This window comes from Ictidomys tridecemlineatus, chromosome 1, assembly GCF_052094955.1.
Source record: "Ictidomys tridecemlineatus isolate mIctTri1 chromosome 1, mIctTri1.hap1, whole genome shotgun sequence".
Lineage (NCBI taxonomy): Eukaryota > Metazoa > Chordata > Mammalia > Rodentia > Sciuridae > Ictidomys > Ictidomys tridecemlineatus.
Window position 1 is genome coordinate 15444151 of NC_135477.1, and position 24839 is coordinate 15468989.

Consider the following 24839-nt stretch of genomic DNA (forward strand, 5'->3'; position numbering starts at 1 on the left):
GGGTCCCCTGGGTGTGAGCAGAAATTCCCTCTGGGCTCAGTCAGCAGAGGCACGCTTTGTGTCCTGGTTCTAGCAGCTAAAAAGGAGTTAGCATCTGCCCAGAAATCAGCTGCTGGGGTCAGATTCACAACCAGGTGGGACAGAAGAAAGGGCCTGGGGGCTGGAGAACTGCGCTCCTCAACTAGCCCACTGCAAGGAGATGGCAGAGCTCTGCAGCGGGGCTCCGCAGGGTCTTGGGGAGGGGCCCAGGAGGAAATCAGCAGCTTTCAAAGGTCCAGATTAGAACCTTCTCCAGCCGGCCATCATCCCAGGCATACGACTTCCTACACGTGGCTGTTCTTGTGGCCCTGTTTTAGGAACTTCCTGCAGAAGACCTGGACATGCACGTCCTTCTCCTAAATGGACCTCCTCAGGGATTTCTTGGGTGGTGAACAAGCATCATGGATGTTTTCATAGACTCAGGCTTTCCAACGTGCACAGATAGTCGTAATCCCTTGATTCTGCCCAGTACGGACCACGGTGGAAAACTGGCCCCAGGTTTCTGATAAGCCAGATTCTACTGCTTTCCATTCTATCCATCAACCCCTCCACTCTGCCTCAGCCAACTGTCTGCAGATAAACCTGGCCTTTCTCTCGGCCCTTTTTACTTTTGGAAGACTTTCTTCCCCAAGATCATTCTGCTAAGAAGAAACAAAGGGTTCTTGCTTTGGAAGCTGCTGTTAAATGCAAAGTCCACGATAAGTCAGACCAGTGAATTCAAAGTTCAAAATCCTCTTAAAAGCTCAGGAATCCCACAGTTGGCTGCAGATTTTAAAAGAATAATAATAAATCTGGCCACTAAGTCACTGAGCTTAGCGTGGAACTGGCAAGATCACAGCAAACTTGATATCCTGGTGGGATGATTAGAAAGTCACTGAAGTGTGCCCTAAAGTGCACCGGGAAGCCCATCCCCAGGACCAAGAGACGGCCAGCCCCACCACCCTGCTTCTTGGGGTTGCTTCCTGGCCAACGCGGACAAGTCCCTTTATCTTCATTTCCTGGGGGCGTGCGGGTGAGTGCGAACCTCTGCCAGGAACACAGATCAGCTACCAGGAAGGAACCAGATTATCCCAACTTCTCAGGTCCAGAGCCAGTTCCTGCAATCTCTCATCTCGGTGCGAGGCCAGCGCGGTACGTTTTCACCACAACCAAGAGTCAAAAATTTACAATCAAGCTCTGCTGGGTTTTTAGATGAAAGATCCTCCTTAAAGAATCTCCAGCAGCTCATTCCCTCAAAACACCACAGAATAAAAGTATTCTGCCTGCTTGACAAGGAGGGGGCAAGCCTCAGAGAGCAGCAGTGGAGTTTTTACAATCCCCTCTGGGTACCGTCGCTGGAGTAAATACAGGTCTTATCCTCTCCCAGATGCCCTGGGCTGCTCACAACCTGAATGACGCCTTTCTATGTTTGGAAGGGAAGAGAAGCTTGCAAACAGACTCCTGTTTGTTTCCTAAAGTGCCTCTGTGGACAGGATTCCCAGTAGCTGCTTCGTGTTTGCAGACATTCTTCAGCAAACACTAAGCAGAGCTTGGGCCTGCGCCTCCCCGGGCTCTGGTTTGCTAGCTGCTCTGTCTAAATATTTGGGGGATGATTCATTCATGGCTTCCACAGAGGGCATCCCCACAGTCGGTCTTAACACACCAAGGCCAGGGCGGAGCAGGGAGGAAAAGGAGGTGCAGGGCGGTACCTGGCGTCCCCATCGGGAAGGGGCCCCCTCTGCAGCAGAAGCAGACTTCGCCCCGCGACGACAGGGAGCGAGTTTCCCTCTTCTCTGTAATAATAGAAACTCAACATGCTCCGAGCTCCGCAGGGGACGGGAGACTGGCACAGGCCCCGCGGGCCCTGAGGGCCTGCGACTGAATCAGCAGTGAGCTGCACGCTGGAGTTTTCCATAGGACCATTCAAACCCCGGCTGGGAAGGTCACACTGGCCTCTCCCTTCTCTGCTGACCGGCAGAAACTGGCCAGCCTCCACCCTGCAGCAGCCCCCACCCCCGGACGCCTCCCCAGGGCAAAGGCAACTTTCTAAGAGCGCGGGGTCCAGCGGGAGGGGAAACCCCTTCCGTGAACAGGCAGCCAGCAGAAGGAGCCTTAAAAGTAAAACCCAGAACAGCGGCGGGAAGGCCGAGCAAGAGGCGGAGTGACCAGGGAACACAGCATGCTGCAGCTCTGTGACATGACGAGCATGCACACGTGACCCACCGCTCAAGTGCCCAGTCGACCGAAGCCTGCACACGGCATGCACATGCGTGGCAAGATCCGTGGACATGCACCGACGACAGGAAGTGAATCTGTGTTAAATCAAAACATTCGAGTTCACCAGCTGTTTTTTCCCTCCCGCTAAAGGTAGTCAGACCAGGGACATCAGGAGGCTCCAGGACACGCCCAATGCCTTGACCTGCAGAAGCAGCCTGTGAAACCTTCCTGGGGTCCTGCATGGAGGGGACAGCCCTGGGGTTAATGAACTTTCCCATCTCGACCCCCAAGTGCGTGGAGGAAGACGCAGACACACAGGACCAGAGCACGCACTCGGCCCCCAGTTTGGAGATGCCTCTCCCAGTGTCTGGGTGGGGACCTGCAGTCCAGGCTAACTGCCAGCTGATGGAGGGGTGACCACCCTGCTCCCTGCGGCCCTCCCTCCCCACGTGAACTGAGCTCTGGGAGCAAGACAGAACTTGGCGCTCTCCGTTCTTCTCTGAAACTCAAGTTTGCAGAAACAGACTGTAAGAGGGGTAGGTTAAACCTCTTTGAAACCCAGTGTAAGAGGCCGAGGAGAAGAACAGATCCCTTTCTCCTAAAGCGATTCACATCCACATTTCTTTCTCCCCCAAAAAGGGATGATCAGATCTCTCTCTCTCTCTCTCTCTCTGATGATAAAAATGGACAAAGAACTTAAAAAAAAAAAAATCCAGGAGCAATAAAGGCTGGCATATGTTCAAATAGCCCAGAGACGGAGCGGAAGACCCAGGAGGTGCCTGTGTGTATAGAGGGCAGGCCCAGAGCTCACAACGGCTAAGGTGCCTGGGTCCACACCCTGGCGTCACCCCACCCTTCCTGTCTCTTTCTGAGTGGCACACAAACTCGCCAGCACAGGCCCTCGCCAGCGAGCTCAGGGCAGAATCCCGCAAGGCCTTAGAACACATTTCTCACTTGGGATCCCCAGCCTTGCTCACTGCGGAGGCCACAGGTCATGTTCTCATGCGGCTTTTCTAGTACTGGACTTCACCACTCTATTCTAACAGCATTTAAATTTCTAGTGCTGTGTGTTCCAGTTGGATGTGGTGGGTCCCCCCAAAACTCAGGTTGAAGCTGAACTGCTCATGTCATGGCTTTGAGAGGCAGTGGGACCTTAAGATGTGACTGTGTCATAGACACACTGCCCTCACCAAGGCATCAGTGTCGTTCTCCAGGGACAGGGTGGTTCTAACGCTCCCCTCTCTTTGTAGATGCCCACTTGCTCTTCTGTTTCCTGTCACAGAGTTGAAGCAACACAAATCCCTCACGAGAAGCCGAACAGAAGCTGGTGCCATGTGCTAGGGCTTCCCAGCCTCCAGAACTGTGAGCCAAAATAAACCTCTGTTCTTTATAAATCATCCAGACTCAGGCATTCTGTTATAGCAACAGGAAGTGGACTAAGACACTCTGAAAATCTGATGATTTACCTCCTTTTCTCACTCTTTTCTTTTCATCTTGATTTTTTTTTCCCCTTCTGGAAGAGCTAGAACCCAAAATACCCAAAGAAATTCTATCTGCATAGAGGACACAGCTTCACGGTTCCTAAACTCTGACCATGTTTCATTTTAGTGACACGTGGTTCACTACTCCTGAAACGTGCCCTGTCGACCGGAGGGAGGGTCCCTGCTATCCTGCTGCAGCAGCTGTCCCTGTACCATCCCACAGCTGAAGTGAAGCAGAAAGTGTGCAGTGTGTATGAAGAATTGAATTTGCTGACCCACTTGGGTGGAAGCAAAAAACTGCTGTTGGAGGATTAATGTGGTTGAACAGCTCGATGCCACCACAGTTGTGGGTGGCACTTGACATCAGGGTGGGAGCACTAGACTCCAAGTTAAGTAAGCCTGTATCTTGGTACAGTCCTGCTGGGTGACTACAGGTACATTACTTTACCTCTCTGGTCTTATTTTTGTTGCTCAAAACAGAAGGGAGTTAGGTAAATGAACTTTTAAGGAATCTTCCAATTTTAACCATATGATTCTGTGATTTCTTCCTCATGAGATACATTCTGGTTATTTTATTAGATTCTCACACCAATCTAATGGTGTGAGAATGGATATCCCCATGATGCAGATGAGGAAACTGAGAAAAGGCACATGACTTGCAGTAGGCCCTCAACTACAGCGTGGGAGGCAGGACCAGGATCTGATCCCAGTCCAATTGGACTCCACCTCCACTGTTATTTTACTTAGTTAGATAACATGGCTGCTTCAATATGGCACTAATATGACACTGCAAATTTGGGAACAGACATCTATTCTTCTTTTTATTTTGGAGCACAACTTCATTTCTCTGGTTGTACACAATGTGGAGTCACACAATTTGTGCAGTCACACATGCATCTACGGTAATGATGTCCTTTCTCATCCCACCATCTTACCTACCCCTATACGCCCTCCCTTTGGCCCTAACTAAAATTCCTCCCTCCATTTTTCCCATGCCCTGTCCCCCCATTATAGATCAGCATCCAATTATCAGAGAGGATATTTGGCCTTTGGTTTTCTGGGATTGGCTGACTTCACTTAGCATGATGTTCTCCAGCTCCATCCATTTACCTGCCATGCCATGATTTCATTCTCTCTTAATGCTGAGTAATATTCATCGTGAATACATATCACAGCTTCTTTATCCCTTCATCTACTGGCGGGCATCTGGGTTGGTTCCACCGTTCAGCCACTGAGACCCCCACGAGTCTGCAGGCTCAATGTGACATCTTCCTTTACTGAAAAGGAGATGCTCTGGGTGGATTTTCACGTTCCTGTGTCTTTGGGGGCCCAGACCTGCCCTCTCTCAGTCAGCGGCTGTCACGGTGCAGCACCGGCCTCGTGTGGAAGGAATTCTTTGAATGAGCTGAGGTCTGGCCCCTTTCCAGAGCACTGCTTCCTCTCTGAATGAAAAGGTAGCCCACCTGACGTTCTCATAATTACACAAATAACACATTTTAAAAACAGGGATCTGTTGACATGCAACACGCCCTGGAGGAGAAGCCCGAGCTGCAGGCAGGAGAAAGAATTATAACCAAGTGGCATTTACTAAGCACCCTCCAGGGGACAGACTGGAAAACAAGGACGATGCCAAAGCAGCAGCCCATGTGACCCGAGCCTGTGCCTCGAAAACAGGGACTTGGTCACATTTGGAGAATGAGCCTTTGCTCCTGCCCTCTCCTGCAAGGGCTCTTGGTGGCTCCTGACATCAGTACCCAACTCCCCCCCGCCAGTGGCTTCCACCCACCTTCCCCAGCAGAGTCTGGGTAGGTGCCTAGCCCAACCACCATTTCTTCCATGGCCCTGTGGCTCTGCCTGTGTCCTGGGACCCCCAGTGGCTCTGCCTATGTCCTGGGACCCCCAGCACTGTTTCTCTGAGAAGTGGGGGTCCAGTTCCGGCTCCTTGCCTTACCTCCCCTCCTAGCCTCCCCCAGCAACCAGGCTGTATCCTAAAGAAGCCTCGTCAACAGCTGCAGTCCCAGCCTGGGCATTCAATAACACTTGGCTCTATATCCAGTGCAGGGACTGCATGGCTCATGGGGGTGGCGGGTCACCTGTGCTAGGTGCTCCAGGGTCACCTTGACATCAAGTGAGATCCTTCTTTGCAAGGTGCAGTGGCACAGGCTGCAGTCCCAGTGGCTCAGGAGGCTGAGGCAGGAGGACCACGAGTTCAAAGCCAGCCTCAGCAACTCAGTGTGGCCCTAAGCAACTCAGTAAGCCTCTGTATCTAAATAAATATGTTTAAAAAAAAAAAAGATCCCTCTTCAAGGGCACTGACGACACGGGCCTTGAGCTAGAAACTGGCACATAATGAACTGAGACTGTACCCATACCTATTTACCCTAAATACATTTTTAACAATACAAACAATGATTTTAAACTATCTTGGGTAATTTTTATCTGTGTTTTCTAGATATTCTTCAATAACCAGAGAATGAGGAACACATTTTTAATATATATATATAAAGCTTAAGAAGAGTCAAGAGCAGCCTGGACTAGTCAGGGCCCCTGGAATGGAAAGAAAACGATGCTGTGCTGCCACCTAGTGGCCGTGAGAAAAAAGTCAAGACAGAGCTTGGAACTACCCAGGGCCAGAGTCCTACCCAGGCTTCTGGGCAAATGGGGGGCTTCTTTTAATTTTTGAGAATCCTGCAGGGTTTCCAGGGGAGGCTGGGTGGGCTGTCTTGTTGGTGAACTAGAAACAGGTGTGGGGCACTGCTGCCTCGCTCCCTGTCTCCCTGACGGAGGTGCTGGGCATTCTGGGCCAGGGACTGGGATGGAACGAGAGGGAAGCCATCTGCCCCTAGCTGCAAGGAGCATGTGAGGAGCCAACCACACTCTGGTGGTGGGACACCTGGTGCCTCTCCAACTCCTAGATCTCTAGAAGTCACCAACCCCTGAATGCCATCTCAGATCGCCCCAGTGACTTACGTCTTAGCAGAATAAACAACCCCAGTTAGGGTCCCGACACTGTCCAGGAGCCTGAAGTGACGCTGGACACCCACTCCGTGCCTCAGATCACAATCTACGTCTATGACCAGAGGGCACGACTACTCTGTGACCCGGGTGCCACCTTTCCTCATCTCTCTTCTTCAGGCGCTCCTTCCACTTGGTCACAGAGTCCTGTTGCTTTTACCTACCCGGCACCTCCGGAGTCTGAGTGCCCTGCCTCACCTGCCCATGCCACTCGGCCTGGACGACCGTCCCAGCCTCCTGGTTTGCTGCCCATCTCCATAGATCCCCTCTCCACTGTAGCTCAGGGTTCCTGCATCATTTTTTAAAAGACTGTGTTGGTCTGTTTTATGTTGCTGTGACAAAATACCTGAGAAAATCAACTTAGAAAAGAAAAGATTTATTCTGGCCCGCAGCTCATGCCTTTGGGGACATAACAAAGACACAACTGATCACATCACTCTACGGCTTAAACCCTTTAGTGACTCCCACTGTCCTTAGGATTGATTCTAAATCACTTGTTCCAAGGCCGCCTTCCCTCCACAAATGCAAGGGTTGGAAGGAAGGCTGGGCCACCATGACTCTGGCTCCCACTGCAGCCCTGGGGCCAACACAGAACCTGGGGCATAAAGGTGGCAACAGAGGCCCTGGGTGAGAGCTCAGTTTGAGAGGCAGGTGAACGCAGGTTCAAACCTGGGCTCAGCTGATCAACAATGGACTTGGCTCAAGGGACTTACTTGCTCTCTGTCACTTCAAATAGTTCATGAATGAATGACATAATAAATTATCGACCCAAAAGGGCATCTAGAGTGGTTAATTTTAAAGTTGCTGATACTTTCCTAGACAAAAAAAAATTACACCTTAATGAGGTTCAAAATGAGGTTAAAAAAATAGAATAACAACTCTAAATTCTCAGGGTACGTCATAAATCCTAATTGAACGGTATTCAAACTGACTTCCTCCTGGTTGTGTTACCACTTAACAGGTGGAGAGGGTCAGGCGGCTAAAGAATGTAAATAAGCAACCAACATTTCGCCATCTGGAAGAATAAGACATGGAATTACCATCCACTGTAGCTCCATATTCTTTAATAATTCAACAAGCACGTCTTATGCTTCATGCAACTAAAATAAGCATTTCAGATTCAGAAAGTGGCGTTTAATTTAAATATTTTGCAAAGATACTCGGGGCTTACTTTGATAATAAGAAACTTGATGTCAGACAGGTACAATGGACCAGAATGTAAGGACTGAGGGGGACAGAAATCACACCACAAATCACAACCGCTTAGGCAAAGTAGGGTTTAGGCCAACGTCTTCCAACAGGGTATTCAGCGACTCTGCAAGGGCTGCAGACCCGGCCACATCCTCAATTTCCATTTCTATGTTTTTCTCCTAAAACTAGTCTGTCCAAAACACCACTACCTTTTCAAATTCCCCCACCTCCACAGCACCCACCTGAACCTCTCTACCTGCTGTCCAAACCTCCAGTCACCTAAGGAGGGACACATAAACATCCTATCCATGGTTTCCTAGAATCAAGCTCCGTGGTGGGGAGCCTGAGAAGAGTGAAGTACACACGACATTGTGGGGTGTTCAGGGCCCCACCTTGAGCTGTTCCAAATTCACTTATGCATTGAAACACACACACACACACACACACACACACACACACGCACACACACACACACACGGAACGGAGTGAAAGCAAAGCTGGCTCTTGTTTAATGACCTTGCTTCTTCCATCCCCTGATTGTCCCCCCAGATTTCATCAGTGTTGAGCTAGAGTCTGTGAAATCAAAACCAACACTGACTCCAGGAGGTAGACAGAGGGCTGGGTTTTATATCCTTTCCTTTCATCCTCCCCATCTGTCCGTCCGTCCGTCCGTCCGTCCATCCATCCAAGAATTTGAATTTAGAATTCAGAGACAAGATGATCGTCACGGGATGCCTCATCAGCATTTCTTGGACTGAAAAATGGAATCAGATCTTCCCTGACAGAAAGCAAGTCCAGTCAGGGTACCTGGGTGCAGAAGCTGGCTGTGCAGGTGACATGGGGGACGGGGGGCAGTTCCATAAATGAGCAAGTCACGCTGACCGCACCCAGGTCTTGACATTTGTTTTAAAAGGATAATGATAAGATATTTACTAAAGCTACTTTAAAAATCTTTTTTTTTGTTGAACCTTTTGAATTAAACAGGTTTGTCCCTACGTAAAAAGGGGAGTGGGTTTAATAAACAATTGTTTGGGAAGTTTTTGAGTGCACTCTGGGAGAACTTTCCAGAAACTGAAAAGAGAACAATACCTCTAAAGGTTGGATAACAAGGCCTTTGTAGGTCAGGTAATTCCCAATTCCTTCTTTTCAACATAACTGAAAGGGACCCAATCGAGTTGTCATTTTTGGCACAGAACTCAGAAGGAAGAATTAAGATACATTACCATAACAAGATTCCTACCCTCCCATGAACTCACTCGTGATTTTTCAGTATATATAGCGCTAAAAATGAAAAATAGGAAAAAAGACAAAATATCAAACTTGTTCTTATTCCAGCAACTAGTATTATTTAAAGATTTAGTTAGAAACTAATTTTAAAAGCCCATCTGCTTCGTTAATAGTTGAAAATGCATTGCAATTTCCATTGAGAATTATTTTGGTAAGGAATTACTTAAAAATATTAGTTATTTGTTAACATCTTCTTTTTTTTTAGATCAACTGTGAGTTAATAATGGCTTAAATAGTTAACAGTTAAATTTCTTTTAACACTCACAATACCTGGAAAATGTCTTAAAATGCACACAGCCACACATGTGCGCACATAAATACGTCAGGGATGTATTCTGTATTCTATCAGAATAAAATGTAGGGGGATGAATTTAAAAAAAATAAAAGAACACCAGAGTTCAGGGGGAAACAAGAAACAACTTAAAAACTAGCTGTTGAGAGAGCTGTCCATTTTTTTTTTTTAATCTCTATAGATTTGGATCTCCCGGGATATATTTAAAGAAATATTTTTTATATCAACGTTTACACACACCATTCTTTTTCTTCATTTCTGGGGAGTTTAGCAAAGCTTTACAAAGACTTCTGAAATGTTGATAAAACAATTCCTGTTTCTCTTTTCACTTAGAGGCAACCTGCTTGACCCAAATCCTCAAAAACGATGGGAAAAGTAGAATATATCATTCACAGCCACCTTAACAAAGAGTCTCTGTGTCACTTGAAAATATACAAGGGACCAGGTAGTTTGGCAACATGACTCAACACTGGAAGGCTGCTGCTCCAAGGAGCTTTCCTGAGGGGTGGGTAAGCCAATTTACCTCCTGGCTTTTGAAAGTTCCCAGGGGTTGGGCTATATTTTTCAAGTATTTCACAGGATATTCTTTTCTTTTGGTAGGGGATGGAACTCAGGGGCATTCGACCACTGAGCCACATCCCCAGCCCTATTTTGTATTTTATTTACAGACAGGGTCTCACTGAGTTGCTTAGCACCTCGATGTTGCTGAGGCTGGCTTAGAACCCAAGATCCTCCTGCCTCAGCCTCCCAAGATGGTGGGATTACAGGTGTGCACCACCACACCCGGCCACAGATCCATTCTTAACCACGGATCTGAGCGACCTCGGTACCCTCTGCACTTAAAGAGGCACTCTGCAGCTTCTCTCTGGCATCTCGCATGGCCATCACCATTCCTGTGTTAGCTGAGCACAGCACTGCAGTGCCTCCACCGAGGGTGTGATCACCAACCTGGCCGCCAGGTCACTAACGGGAAGGTCAAGTGTGCAGACTCGGGACAAAGGGATGAGTCACACGCGGGATAGTGCGAGACTCCCTGGGACTGCTCAGAATGGCATGCAATTTAAAACCTATGAATGGTTTATTCTGGAATTTCCCACTTCATATTTTAGACACGATTAGCCATGTGTCATCAAAATCTCCAAAATAAAACCATGGATAAGGGTGTGGGTGGGGCTGCTGGACAAAGAAGCCAGGTGCTTCTGACCCACGATGGCTCCTGTTTCCTGTCGTGGCCCAGCCATGGTCAAAGTTACGAGGGGGGTGCAGGGTCTCTCCGTGTTCCTGCGGCCCTATTCCTAAATGGATGCACACAGGGGAAGGTTCTAGAACCTTCTAGAGTCTCATCTCAGCTGCACCCCTGATTGGCTGTCATCAGAAAAGCAACGGTTAAACCTCCTAGTGCCTCAGTTCCCTTATCTGTTAAATGGTGGGGACAACAGAACTGTCCCTGGGACCATGTGGCCTGGGTAAAACACTACCAAGCCAGCACACGAGAGTTTAATAAAGGTAACTATTAGTAGAGGTAAATGTCCAATTTAGAATTTTGAAAGTGGACTCAAGGGAGGAAGAGATGGGAACAGTGGTCCAGAACATGCACCGTCCTCCTCGGGCACCAGGCAGGAAGGAGTCCCCAGCACCGCCGTCCCTTGGCTCCTGGGCCCTGCCTTTGAGTCCCTTCCCAACCGGCAGCAGCAGCCCCAGTTCCACCCTGCAGGTGCCTGCATGTCACCTCTGAGGAGAACAGCCCCGCATTCCTGGGAACTTCCCCCAGACACACAGCTACAGAGCAGGAGACCTTGGTCCCCCAACTCCCGAGACAGGAGGGTGCACAAGGGACCCTAGTGTTGTGACATACAATCCACAAGATCCTATGCAAACCTCTAATGCACACATGAGCTTCCTTACCTAAATGTCCCCTCCCCATGGGTGGGTGGAGATGGCAGAGGGTGGCAGGCTCAAGTGGCTGAGGGTTCCTGATGAACTCAGCAAGGAAGGAAACTTACCGGAAGACAGATGAGACAAACGAGGACCGGTCTGGCCTAGCATCCACGACATCTGCACTTGCAGAATCCCCGGCTCCCAGCTCCCCAGCGTGGTCCCGATCATCTGCCATCTGAGAGGAGGAAAAAAAACAAAACAAAACCAGGCAATTGGTATTCAGTGGCATTGCTGGCCTTGTGATATTTTTAAATGATACTCACTAGGTGACACCGTTTCCAATTAAGCCCAGGGGTGAGCAGTTTGCATATTTAAGCTCCAGAATGACGACACCATCAATTAAACACACGAGTGCCAAGTCTATTCCAGGCCTCATTCCAGAGACACAGCAAAGAGCAGCAAAGGACTCACAGCCCTGCCTTGCCCGCAGGAAGACTCTCAGCCTTCACAGTGTCTGTTCACTGTCCAGTGCATACAGTCAATCATGGGAGGTTTCTATCAACCGGGATCTTTACCACAGTTCCTGGTGGGTCATAAAGTGCTCATCCTTTGCCTGTTGTTGCTCAAACACAGTTCAAGAACACCAGCACCTGGAAGCCACCAAGTCCTCTGTTTCTGATGATTTTACAGGGCTCTACCAAGATGGATTTCTAGCAAATCACTTTCCTGTTCAGGAATTGTCAAGAGATCTGCAGTGTCCACAAGCTTAGCTCTTAGCCTGTCTCCTTGGGCTTCACGGGCTTTCCAGTCTATGGCCTGCCACCCGTTCTCGTGAATACAGAGTTCCTGTGGAAAGCAGCCCAGCCCGCTCACTGGCATTATCTGTGACTGTTTTCTCGGCAGGCAGAGTTGAGTCATTATGGTTCACAGAGCCAAAAATATTTACTACCTGGCTGTTTACCCCATGCTCACTCCTTCCAAAGCCCTTGTCTTGGTCTTGCGGATTCGCACTCTGCTAATAGCCTGGGTCTGAAGGCAATATAAACTCATTGTCAAAGGCATCTGGCACACCAAAGGTGCTTATTAAATGGATACTAAGTGGAAGTTTGGGAGAAATGAATCCCCCAGGGAAATGAATTAGTTGAGGACAATGCTCTTCTTGGAGCATTAGGATGACTTCTCACAATCTAGTGCTGTTCCACTCCTCACGAAGGGACCAGGGATCCTCTTTGAGCAACAGAGGGAAACCTCTCCAGACTGCATTTGTACCTGTTCTCAACCTCTGAGCCTCTCAACCTCACTGAGCAGGCCCCAGCCACCGGGGCCAGTTCTGTTCCCCTTCCAGGGCTAGCTGGGATGGCTGGAAGACAAGAAGGCATCATTCTACAGAACATGTTGTGCTCCAGAGTTCAAGTAATGACTTCTGGAGGTGGGGAGAAGGAATCCAGCTCAGAGAGGGATGTCCACAGAGGCCAAGTGACGGCCTGCTGGCCTGGAGCTCCCAGTGTCATTGTGAGCTACCTTCTGGCTGACCTGAGAGACAGCTGGGCAGTGGCGAGGTGGGGGGGACTTTAGAAGGTGATGGGGTATTGATGGTGGTGAGATTTCATGCACACCCAAACTATCCCCAAACTTAAGAAGTATATATTAAATACGCACAATTTTTCCACATCAATTATACCATAATAAAGTATTTTGTTTTTTAAGAAAATCCTTCAAGCCAAAATGTCTCTAAAAAAAAAATCAAACATTTATATTTAATATTATCAGGAAAGCTGAGAATCCTGGAGACTCCCTGACTCCCTGTTACTCATTCAGTGAATACCTTCTGGGAGTCCAAAGCCCCAGGCCTGGTCTAGGAGTCAGGGACACACCTGTGAGAAGGGGGACCCTGTCCTGCCATGTGGAAGGACAGACATCGATGACAGATGGCTCAAATGTTGACCTGCAACTGTGGTGGGTACCGGAAGGCAAGTGCTGAGTGGCCACACAGGGGACCTTGATAAGCCACCTAGGAGTGAGGGAAAGTTCTCCAGGGACAAAACAGACTCCCCTGAGATCTGAAAGGGGAAGCGGAGGGCAGGGCAGGCGGCACAGGCACAGGGAGCTCTGTGCTCCTTAAACAGCAGTAGGTTCCCTCCAAGGAAGAGCAAGGCTTAAAGTCCCCCACCTTCCCAGCCACAGGGAGAGGGCTTGGGACTCAGCTACAGAGAAGCAGAATTAGGCTGGGCGTTACAGCCCCGTGGCGGGAGCGTTCCCTCTACTCTCTGGGCTGGGAGACCTTCTTTCTGAGGCCTAAGCATCACCTCTGGCTGACTCTGACCTCAGCTGAGGGTGGCGGGCCTTTCTGCTAACAACTTCCGTTAGCGGTGGACTGGACTCTTGAATCTGCAAGGCTCAGCATCAGTTTCTTCCTCATTCTACCAGGCTGGGCTTGATTGCTGGAAACACCCAAGGGCCCAAGGTGCGGTTCCTGACCTTGGTGGGGTTCTTCCCAGGAACGCCAACCCTTGGTTTTGACCCCTGGCTTCCTTTCATTTTCACCACCCACAGAGAAAACTCAGGCTGGGCTCAGTTCTGCGTGCTTCCTGGAGAGGGCGCACCTGGCACTGTGTTCTTGTATCTGCCCCAGTTTCAGGGTCCAGGCTGCAAAGCGCAGACATTCAAGGAACACAGCTTCTCCCACTGTGAACCGCGCCTAATGTCTCTTTAAATGATTTAATAGACGATACCTACTGCTAATGGCCTGGATGTGGTTTGTTCCCCAAGGGTTCACATGTTGGAAGACGGATCCCTAGAACGGCGACAGTAAGAGGCAACAGAACTTTTAAGAGATGGAACCCTGCAGGAGGTTATTAGGTCTTGCCAGGGGAGCTGCCCCCTCGGAAGAGATTAGGGTAGCTCTTGTAGGAACCTTAGTTCATTCTCTAGAGAATGAGCCTGGCCATTCCCTGGCTGCTCTGGCTTCCTGTCTTACAATATGCTTTCTTTCTCTGGCATGTGCTCTTGTCGCTGTGGTGTCATTCACCATGAGGCCTTCACCAAAGGGGAGCTGATGCTGGGCTGGCATCATGCCCTTGAACCTCCAGAACTGTGAGCTAAATACACCTCTTTTCATTATCAAGGGATAAACCTCAGGTATTCCATTATAGTAACAAAAAATTGACTAATACACATCCAAAGCACTAACAACGCCAAGCACATAAGAAGTCTTAGTTGTTATTATTATTGTCATAACTCACCAGGACTGTACCTGTATGCAGACTGGGAGATCACCTTAGCTTTTTATTTTTAAATCACTGAAAATTGGCAGGCACCCAATACATATTTCTTTATAAATTAACTGAATAAACTGCATATCAAACAACTGAACCAAAGGGACCCAGGAGGATGGTTAAGAGCCCAGGTGTGGCCACCACAGATCAGCTCTTGTGTGTATTGGCCACAGAACCTTGGAACAAGTAGTCAGCCTCTGAGCTTCAGCACCCTGGTCTGTAAAATGGGAAACGGAGATGCCTAAGTCTCAGGCAGCTGTGAGGACCCAAGAGACAAGGCATGGCACACGCTGAATATTTACAAATATTCTCCATTATCACCTCTGTCCCCAGGACTGAGAGAACACTCAATGTCAGACTCCACTGATATTTTAAAACAACATCCATATTTAAAACAGCGTTTGTGGATACTGGAAAAAAAGATTCCTGTATCGATCACTAAACAGGCTTAACAGGTGCGCACAAATTGGGGCAACTGGTACAGAGCTGGGTGGGGGAATTACTCCCAGTTATTGCGTGACCTGTTGTGTTTTCCCCCTAGACGTTGGGAAACTGACTAGCAGTTACTTTCCCTGGCAGGTGACATCACACAATCTGCACCCCACTTCTTGCCCCAAGGAAGACATTCTTCCTAAAGGGTCCAAAGAGAAAAAGTCCTGGTGACCTCCTCACCTCCAGTCTCTGGAGGGAGGAAGCTGGGCTCTGCCTGGCACTCAAGTGCTCCACTATGTCACCTGACATTCACAGGTTGCTAGGAGACAGGAAACTTGACCCTTGTCTTGCCTAAGAAACTTCAGAGAGGTTAAGTATGCTGCCCAAAGCCACACAGTTTGCACGTGGCAGAAAGTGGACTGTATACCTAGGCAATAGCAATACGGAGGAGGAGTAAGGTCAGGCTGAGCAGACTCTGAAGGAGGAAACAGTCTGAGTACACAAAGATCAGGCCACGTCAACCAGCGCAGGAGTTCATGGGAAGAGGCCTGGGAATAATCCACCCAAATCATCTACAAGTAATTTTACTTCCTTATAAACCGGAAAGCTGAATTCAAAGGTGAACGGACGCAAGAGTCCACACATAGGGCCAAGTGTCACCTGGCTCTTTTTCACCCCCTCGAGATACCTCCAAGAGCCCTGCAGCAAAGGGTAGCCCACTGTGAGCTGAACGCCAGCATTCTTAACCCTGACAGAGGGCTGCTGGGCACCACCATGCCCTCCTGCATCCGCACAGCGACAATCCGCCCGGGATCGCTGCGATTCCACCTATCAGACGAGGCACGGAGAGGGCCAAGGTCCCACAGCCGGAAAGCAGCGGCGTGGGAACTGGAACCCAGGCCAGTCTGACCAGGGAGCCCTCCCTCCTTCCCCGCCCAATCCCGAATGCAGCGTCCCCAGGCCCCAGGCTCTAGGAGAAAAGGGACGGGAAGCTCAGCAAAGCCAGCAGGAGGGGGCGTGGGGAGTGCTCTCCCTCTCTTCAGCCTCGGCGCCCGCGGTTGGGCCACTCCGCACGCGAAAACCGGTTCCCACAGCGCGGCGGGCGGAGCGAGGGAACCGGGCGGGAGGGGGGAGAAGGGCAGGGCGGCGGGCGGCGGCAGGAAGCGCGCGGCGGAAGGGCTGCGGAGCGCGAGCGGCGGCGGGGGCCGCGGTTACCGTTCCCGAGGTGGTCAGAACCTGCGGCGGTCGCGTCCCACAGCTGCCAGGATCTGGGGCCGCTTTCGCGAAAGCGAAAGTAAAAGTCCCAAGTTTTAGGGGGCGGAGCCGCCCAGACGGGACGCGGAACCGGGCCAGGCCGCGTGCGCCGCGCCTGGGACTGTGCGCTGCGCAAAGTTGGCGGAGGACGGGCCCCTCGCCGCGCTAACAGCTCTGGCACAGCGCGTAGCGCGGCGGGCCACCCGCAAAGTGGCCACGACCACCGTGAGCACTGTCCCGGGAGGTCGCCCTCTGCAAAGCTGGCCGCGCGCATCACCCCGGGAGAGCGCACCCTGCGACTGTGGTCCCGCGCCATCCCCGGCGCGTCTCGGGCCAACTTGGCCGCGCGCACAGGAAAGCGTGCGGGACGAAGTTTGCAGACTTCTAAAGGATCCCGCCGGGTGCGCAGTTCCCCGGAAAGCCCATTCTGCAAACTGTCAGCCGCGCTCAAATTGACTCGCAGCGATGGGGACTCTGTCTTGTCACCCCCTCCTACCCTGCCTCCAGTCTGTACCTCTGCCTGGGCCTTCGCACCAACTTGAAGGCCCAGTTCCCAAAGCCGGCCAGACCCTTGACACGACCCCAGCATGTGCAGTTCGCATCCCCCAGGGGCTCCGCGCCTCATAGGATGTTGTTACCTTCCCCCAAGACCGACCCCTGGGCCAGCTGCGAGGTCGCTGTGGTCTAGAGGCCTCCAGACGTCGCTTCCACTCGTGAGGGCGCCCTCCTTCCCGCGGACGCTAACTCCGCTTTCTCTCCAGCAAGTTAGCCCCTCGCAATCCAGACAGTTTGCCTAGATGTTGTGCCAGAATCGTTCAAGAAGTGTTTACGGAGCGCCCCCAAGTGCCAGCAGTGGGTGTGTGACCGTGAGTTAGCCCAATGCACAGAGATTGACTTCCACCCAGACCCTCCAACACACGCCCTCTTTCCCCTTTTGGTTGACATCAGGCAATAACCTCAGCGGATTTTGCTTGCCGGCTCTCTCTCCCTTGTGCCTGAAACGTCAGTGTTATCTCTAAAATTTCATCAGGTAAGATCAGTTGGTTTCAAGAAATACTGGAGTAAGAGTAAGGGAATAATTATAATTGATCAACTCCTGTACATTCCTAAATTCCCACATATTTTTAATAGGCACTTAACATGATTCCTAATACAGGTGCCCGAGTTCTTATTTAATACCAGTGTTCCTGAAGTTTTGGAGGTAAACCATTTTAGATACTAAGGTAATTTTATTTAAAAAAAAATGGTTGTGAATCATTTGAGAAATGAAGGATCCTGTTGATGAAGCAGGTAAGTTTCTCTGATGTATGTAACTTGCAAAACTAGGATGTTGGAGGGTTTTCTGAAATACAGTGAGACTATGCTAGGAGTGAGAAGGCCACATAACAATTAATCTCTGCTCATTTGCTAGTGGCAGAACCAGGATCATGATGCCTAGAAAAACAGTGAATTTTCCACCCCCAAGAAAGCTGCACCATTAGTGTTACGTTGGGTTGGCCACCAGGAATTCATAGCTGGTTCAAATGGAGAGGTGGCTTGAAAGGGGAACCTTTTCTAACCCCCGGTACTTTATTGTGGGTGGGTGTGTGAAACTCCAGTGTTATTGCTCTCAGGCTGGATTATCACAGTATCAATAATCAAAGTCACAGAAAGTTGGAAGGGAAGAAACCATGTTGAATGTTTCCTTAAGTGTACTGACATTTTGAATCCACACAATACTGTCTTCTGAATATACCTCCTCGGTGTCTCCAGCCTTGGACCATGTCATTTTTAACAATTTATTTAATTTTTTTCTTTTGTTGTGCTGGGATGAAACTCAAGTCTTGGCCCTAAGCACTCTTCCCCTGAGCTGCACCCCCAGCCCCCGTCATGTAATTGTTCCATGCTTCCTTTCTATAATGGCAGGAGGATAGCATGAGAATCCTGCCCCTCACTCTCAAAACATCCCCAGCCCCTTCTATTTGGATGGTTTCCCAAGGGCTGTCCTTGCAGCTGCTCCTGGGCAGGTCCCTCTGGGCCTTCCCTCCAGCCCTCTGCTCTGCTGACCAGGCTCCCACTAGTTCTCTGTCTCTACCTGCTGGGCACATCACCTGCTGGCCACCAACCATTCCTTCTCCACTTCTCTCCAGCTCAGGCCAACCATGACTTAGCATAGGACCCCCACTGAAGGATGTCCTGAGCTGTTCAGAAATACCAGGCTCAGGCTGGGGGCGTGGCTCACTAGTAAAGCACTGGCCTAGCAAGTGTGAGGCACTGGCTTCTATCCTTGTTACTACATAAAAATAAATAAATAAAATAAATATATTGTGTCCATGTCCATCTAAAAAAAACTAAAAAAAAATTTTTTTTTAAAGGAAATACCAGGCTCTGCACCAGCAGGTTTCTACCATGTGTGGAGCATGGGAAGCTCAGGCAGAAACTCTTCCCTAAAGGAGCAATTCATCTTGTAATTATTATCAACTAATGGCCTCTCAACTTCCAAATCATCCTTTTTGTCTGTTCTGTGAAAAATTATCTGGGCCCTTAGTAGTTTCCCTTTGTTAAACTTTGTCTGTAGGGGGCGCTGGAGAGACATTGCCGGTGGAAAAAGATTTGTTTCCTGGTTCTCTGCCTGGTGTGTGCCTGCAGAGGGGCTGGCTTCTCAGCACCAGCTTCTTATGGAGTGGCTCGTGGTCAGAGCACCACACAACCAGCAGTTTTCCCTGGCACCCCCTCAGGTGGTTTTGTAGCAGAGTACCTCTATTGAGACACCTCTCCAAGAACTTCTCTCTTTGGCATCTAGAGGGCTGACTTCCAGAAAGTTCCAGAAAGCAATTCCAGCAAGTTCCACTGGCATGACTCCACAGTGCCTTTTCTGCCATCCAGTGAGTCACAGCCGTGCTCCCTCCGACGAGGTTGGGACCTCAGCCCTGGTGGGGAAACAAGGGAGGCGATGGGTTCCCATTTCAGCTCCAGGGGTAGTGGCACGTTCCGTTGTTGTTTTGTATGAGTTTATCTAACCCCCTGTTCCTCAGAATGGGACTGTATTTGGTCCACCCTTATGACTTCATTCTACCTTTAAAGAGGTAGAATGAGGTCATAAGGGTGGACGCCAACCTAATATGACTTTTTTCTTTCTAAGAAGTGGAAACTTGGACACAGAAACTCAGAGAGGGGAGACCATGAGAGGGCACAGGGGAAAGACTGCCATCCACGAGAGAGGCCTCAGGAGGGTAGGCTTCTGGCCAGGAAAAGGCAGCCCCCGCAGTTGGGTTTTATTATTCAGCCTTGGCCCTGTGTGCCCAGGAACGGGGGTAAGGGTAGGTGAGAGAGCGTGAGCACTAGAAACAGGGCTCTGCTTTGTGAAGCAAGTGTGGGAACACAGTATTGACTGTAGGGTGCAGAGGAGGGAACCGAGTCGACACCATGGGCTCTGAAGAGCGGCATGGGGAGTGCATGCTGCATCTCACAGGAGAGCTGCCCTTTCCCCAGCCCACGGCCAGCTTCTTTGAGTGAGCGACTCTTGAACACCCCATGCTTCTTCCCCTCCATTCACTGAGGTTAGCTCCTTCCATGCATGTTGCCCACCCCAGAAGTCCCTGCAGCTCCTGCAGACCTGTCTACTCTAAAGGCAAAGGGGGATTTAAAGGTCTAGGGGTAACACTCAGCAATGGGCCTTGAGACATGAATGGGCAAGCTTCCCAGACCCCCATCCTTCAGTGGGGTGATTCTGAGCACATTCTATACACTTTCCCAAAGGGTCCCCAGCAAGACTGAGCCCCAGCTGCCTATAGCTGTAATAAATTCACTTTAATGACTTTTCTTTCCCTAGTCCGTGGGACTACCTCCCAAACAAGCTATCTATACCCAAGTTCTGGCTTCTAGCTCTGCTGGAACCATGAACCACGGCAGGCACCAACTCCTGGCGTGGGAGGAAAAACCCCAGTCTATCCTGAGCAGCAGTGATAGAATAAGGGGTCAGTAGCTGTCCCCTCACTTGACCCTTGTCACCTCTGTAATTTCAAAACCAGGCCATAGATGCAGCCCTGAGAGTGCAGGAAATGATTTTGGAGCTGGGAAGAATTGCCTCATGCTCGAGATGACACAATCAAGACACAAAAAGATCTTGACCAGCTGACTCGAGGGGTCCACTCTTTTATTTATCAAGAGGTAAAAAGGGAACACTACGTTTAAGTTCAAAGGGAAACCGAGTGCCCCATGAATGCAGCAGTCATTCATGTGGAACAAAAGGCTGCTCAGCTTCTCACTGGTCACCAGCTCCCTGAGCCAAGACTTAAAACAGTCAAAGCAACATGGGGTGGTGCTGCAGAAGCATCCAGATGGAGGCTCCACAAAGCTCTACCTGATCCACCCCCAGGCCCCCATCCTGGACTCTGCTGGTGGGACAGCGTCACATGCCTCTCAGCTGCTCCTTCAGACCCACTTGGCTTCACCTGTCATGGCCTGTGCCTACTTATGTCAACCCAGCTGCACTGGTGGCACCCAGCTCTGTGAGGGCTCTGGCATCTTCTCATAGGCACAAACCACAGTGTCTTTAGGGTTCTGCTGCCTTTGGGGTTTTCCCATTGACAGTGAGACACGACAGGCTCTGGGACTCCCAGGACACATACACGGCATGAAGAATAAAGGACTTAATGCTCAAAATCTTTCACCAACAGGAGACAGAAGCCGATCACAGACTGGGTAGCAGTCATTTATGTGGTCTCTGAAGATGGAGATCAAGTGACCTAATATAGCTTACACATATTGGGCATCCCTAGTCCAAAACTCCAAAACAGGAAACTTTTTGAGCACCAAGATGATGCCATGAATAGAAGATTTTATTCTGTGAAACTTTGTTTCATGATCAAAATTATTTAAAATATTGTGTAGGGCTGGGGATGTGCCTCAGCAGTAGAGCACTTGCCAAACGTGTGAGGTCTTGGGTTCAAAAACTAAATCTAAAAAAAAAAAAAAAATGTATAAAATTATCTTCCAGCCATGTGTATAAGGTGTAAATGAAGCATAAGTGAATTTCATGTTTAGATTTGCTTCCTAAATCCAAGACATCTCATTATGTATATGCAAACACTCCAAAACAAAAACAAACAAAACAAAAACAAAAACCTCTGAAATCCAAACCACTTCTGTTCCCACGCATTTTAGATGAGGGATACTCAACTTGTAGCAGGTGCTGTTCACCTTGAGAACCAAACCTCGTACTGACCATGTCCCTCATTCATTTCCTGCCCACTTATTCCTGCTCCCTGGATTACACTGCACAGTAAAGTCCTTGCCACGTAAGCCTTGACCTCGGGCTCTGTGTCCTGGAGAATACAGGCTAAGGCCACGTGTTGTTTGAACCAATCCTGTGGCCAGAGGAGCCCTTGGTGTGCTCATCGACTGGGTCTCCAATGGCCTGCTGTAACCTGTGTCAAAGGGGAGGGATGGAGGCCCAGGAAGGGAGGGGGCTGTGCAGAATGGGAGAGGGGTGTGGTCCACGCACAGTGTCTGTTGTCTTAGTCTGTTTTTTCACTTCTGTAACAGAATGCCTACGACTGAGTAATTTGTAAGGAACAGAAATGAATTTGGCTCACAGTTCTGGAGGCTGGGAAGTCCGACAGCATGAAGTTGGAAGGCCTGCATGCTGTGTCATCTCATGACAGAAGCCAGAGGGCAAGAGGGAGCAGCTCACTCAGGCGATGACATTAATCCACCAACCACCCCTCATTAGGCCCACCTCCCAATCCTGTGGCATAGAGGATGAAGTTTCCAGCACATGAAACGTGGTCCCATCCAAAGCACAGCATCATCCCGACAGGTGGGCTGTGTCTATCTTGCCTGGCAGTGAGTGGAAACCATCCCGTTTCCAGTTTGATGGGGGTTTCTCCTCTTGATTTCTGACATCTGACAGAGCAGAAGTGATAGAGCAAGTCAACTTAAGCAGCGTTCTTGCAGCATCCGTGTTTTCCCGAGTGTGACCGAGAAGGGGTGACAGCTGAGGGCTGCATCACCACCTTTGGCAAGGAAAAAAATGTTTCACGGCTTTTTCCTTGAATGCAGTCGACCCTGATTTCTCAGTCCCCCAGGCCCCCAGACTGGGGGCAAGTACATTCTCAGTGATTTTGGGGGCTCCCACCCCCGTAGCCAGGTAAGACTTGGTAAATCTGGTGGAGAGCAAAACATCTGGAGTTGCATTTCGCATCTGCTCTGGCTCGTGGCAACCCTGCTGTCTCATCACCTACCCAAGCTGCATTTCAAGAGAGTTTTCGCAGCCTGGAGTCCCTGATGGGCCCCCTTCCTGTGGTGCACACAGCAGCTTTGTGCCCACAGGGGAGAACCTGAAACTCGCCTCTTCTCATGGGAATATTACTCTTCTTCACTTACTTTCTCTCCTGTGAATGTCCCAATGTCACACAAAAATACTGCTGACCTCTCTCCACTTGACCTGGTGACACCCAGCCTAATCTCAGAGCATTGAGATCAAAGGTTGCTAATTGGTAGCCTGCCAGAAAGATACTACCTATGGCCCTGTTTAATGGTTTTATGCCCATTTTTGTTATATAAAAGAGGTAATTTTGTGTGTCAATGCATGTTTTCAGCTTCTCTGGATATATCAGAACATTTGGGAACACTGGTTACTAATTCCCTGTGACAACAGATGGCTGGGTCTGAGGAGTTTGGGGTTTGGGGATGGGGTGTGTTCTCCTCCATTTGGGAAGGTCCTGTGACTTCAAACCTGGCTTCTCTAGGCATGGTGGGATGAGTATTAACTTAGTTCATTAACTAAATAAACATTTAAAAGAATTTTTTTGCTTGTACCAGGGATTGAACTCAGGAGCACTCAGCCGCTGAGCTACATTCCCAGCCCTATTTTGTATTGTATTTAGAGACAGGGTCTCACCGAGGTGCTTAGCACCTTGCTTTTGCTGAAGCTGGCTTTGAACTTGAGATCATCCTGCCTCAGCCTCCCAAGCTGCTTGGATTACAGGTGTGCACCACTGTGTCCAGCCTCAATAAATATTCATCGCACACTTTTTAGGTATCAGACCTTGTGGTAGGTTCCGGGAATATAGACGTGGCAACAAGGATCAAATATCCTGTGTTGGTGGAGCTTGTATTTTGATGGGGGTGATAGAATTAAAAATAAATATATTCATATTTAAGGTGGTAATAACCAGAGTGAAGATCCTAAAGCTTGAAGTAGGGAATAGAAGGTAAATGAGCTTGAGGGGGGTGGGTGGTGGCAGGTGAGGGAGCATTTTTGTATAAGGTGACGAGATGACATTTAAGCTGAGACGGAAGGCAGTGAGAATGTCACAAAGTGGGGGGGGGGAGAGATTTTTGTCCTCAAGCTACACTTTTGAAGGCCCATGACACAAGAGGACAAGCAGAAAGTCCTGTTTGGAACAGGACAGAATACAAAGGCCTGAGCACTAAGAGTTCTCATTTGCCATATTGCATCCCACTAGACGCTCCCCACAATTTATCTTACTAATTTTTCACTTATACTGTTGTTTAAGTAAAAATGTTTGCTGTTTAAGTGTATCTAGTAGATAAAGCTAAAATTCACGTATGAGCTCTGCCCTTCCAGGGGAGTGACTCAGTCCTGTTTGACTTCCTGAGTTCTCGGGAGCTGGCCTCTTGGCATTAGTCACAGAATGCCTACAGCCAACTTTTCTAATGGGATCACGGGTGGTGCGTGGCATAGGCTCCAGGTTCTTTTCTTGGGTTGTGATCACAGCTACCGTTCCACTACTACCCGCTGCCTGGTCCTACCCCAGGGTTTGGCTGTCCACATAAACATGATGCAGTTGTGTGAGTTCACTCTTCTATTTAGAGAAGCCCGTCAGCTAGAAATACCTCCACCTTATTTCTCAGACGCATGTGTGCTGAGAGCGAGTTGCCAAAATAGCCCCTGGAGTAAGTGGTGGCTTTAAAAACCAACCAACTGCTGACTCAAACCAGAAGGTCAGCAGAGGAAAGTGGACGTCGGATTCTGAACGCTGGATCAAGGAGCCCAAAGGAGTTTGTAGTGTTGGGGATTTTTTGGAGACTTGAGCAAGTAGCCCCGGGGGTTCTCCTTGGATTTCCCGCCTGTTGTCTGCCCACAGTCTTCATTCTTCAGACCCCGAGATGAACGTGCAGGCCTGCTCCAGGTGTGGCTATGGGGTGTATCCTGCTGAGAAGATCAGCTGCATCGACCAGGTCAGTAGCCACAGCCTGGCCTTTGGGAATAATGACAAACATGGGGCACTTGTCTTCTTACATATGGATATGTGGCTTTTTCTGAACCACAGGAGAAAGATGTACTTTTCTACCTTTGTTAGTTCTACCCACTTCCGTGTCTTCTAGGTTGCCTCAAAAAAAAAAAAAGTTGTATTTATTTAACATAAAATAATCATGTGTGTGTTAGTTTTTAATTTTTTTAATCACCATTTTATTCCTACATCTCAATCTTGAAACCTAGAATATATAGGAATCCTGAGCCTGGGGTGGGGGATAAACAATCACTGAGTC

The 24839-nt window shown here is 49.4% G+C and overlaps 2 protein-coding genes across 9 annotated transcripts in view; one reads left to right on the forward strand and one right to left on the reverse strand.

The window, feature by feature from the left end:
- Casp7 (caspase 7) overlaps positions 1-17116 on the reverse strand; it is a 32037-nt gene extending 14921 nt beyond the window's left edge. Inside the window, exons 1-2 of one of the 4 annotated variants that reach the window (XM_005320687.5) lie at positions 16979-17116; positions 11505-11614 (exon numbers count right to left, since the gene is read on the reverse strand). In XM_005320687.5, coding sequence (XP_005320744.1) covers positions 11505-11614 — 110 coding nt within the window. In that variant the 5' untranslated portion in view covers positions 16979-17116. Of the gene's footprint in view, positions 1-1727; positions 2115-11504; positions 11615-13253; positions 13275-16301; positions 16405-16978 lie in introns of those variants that run through there. The other 3 variants (XM_021723331.3, XM_078046709.1, XM_078046671.1) reach the window with 3 other exon arrangements.
- A 52-nt stretch (positions 17117-17168) lies between these two features.
- The window catches only part of Nrap (nebulin related anchoring protein), a 77653-nt gene continuing 69982 nt past the window's right edge, over positions 17169-24839 (forward strand). For 4 of the 5 annotated variants that reach the window (XM_040272790.2, XM_040272791.2, XM_005320686.5 and 1 more), the window contains exons 1-2: positions 17169-17370; positions 21867-24527. In XM_040272790.2, the coding sequence (XP_040128724.1) occupies positions 24456-24527 (72 nt within the window). In that variant the 5' untranslated portion in view covers positions 17169-17370; positions 21867-24455. Of the gene's footprint in view, positions 17371-19122; positions 19205-19461; positions 19553-20350; positions 20490-21866; positions 24528-24839 lie in introns of all 5 variants that reach the window. The other variant, XM_078046313.1, reaches the window with a different exon arrangement.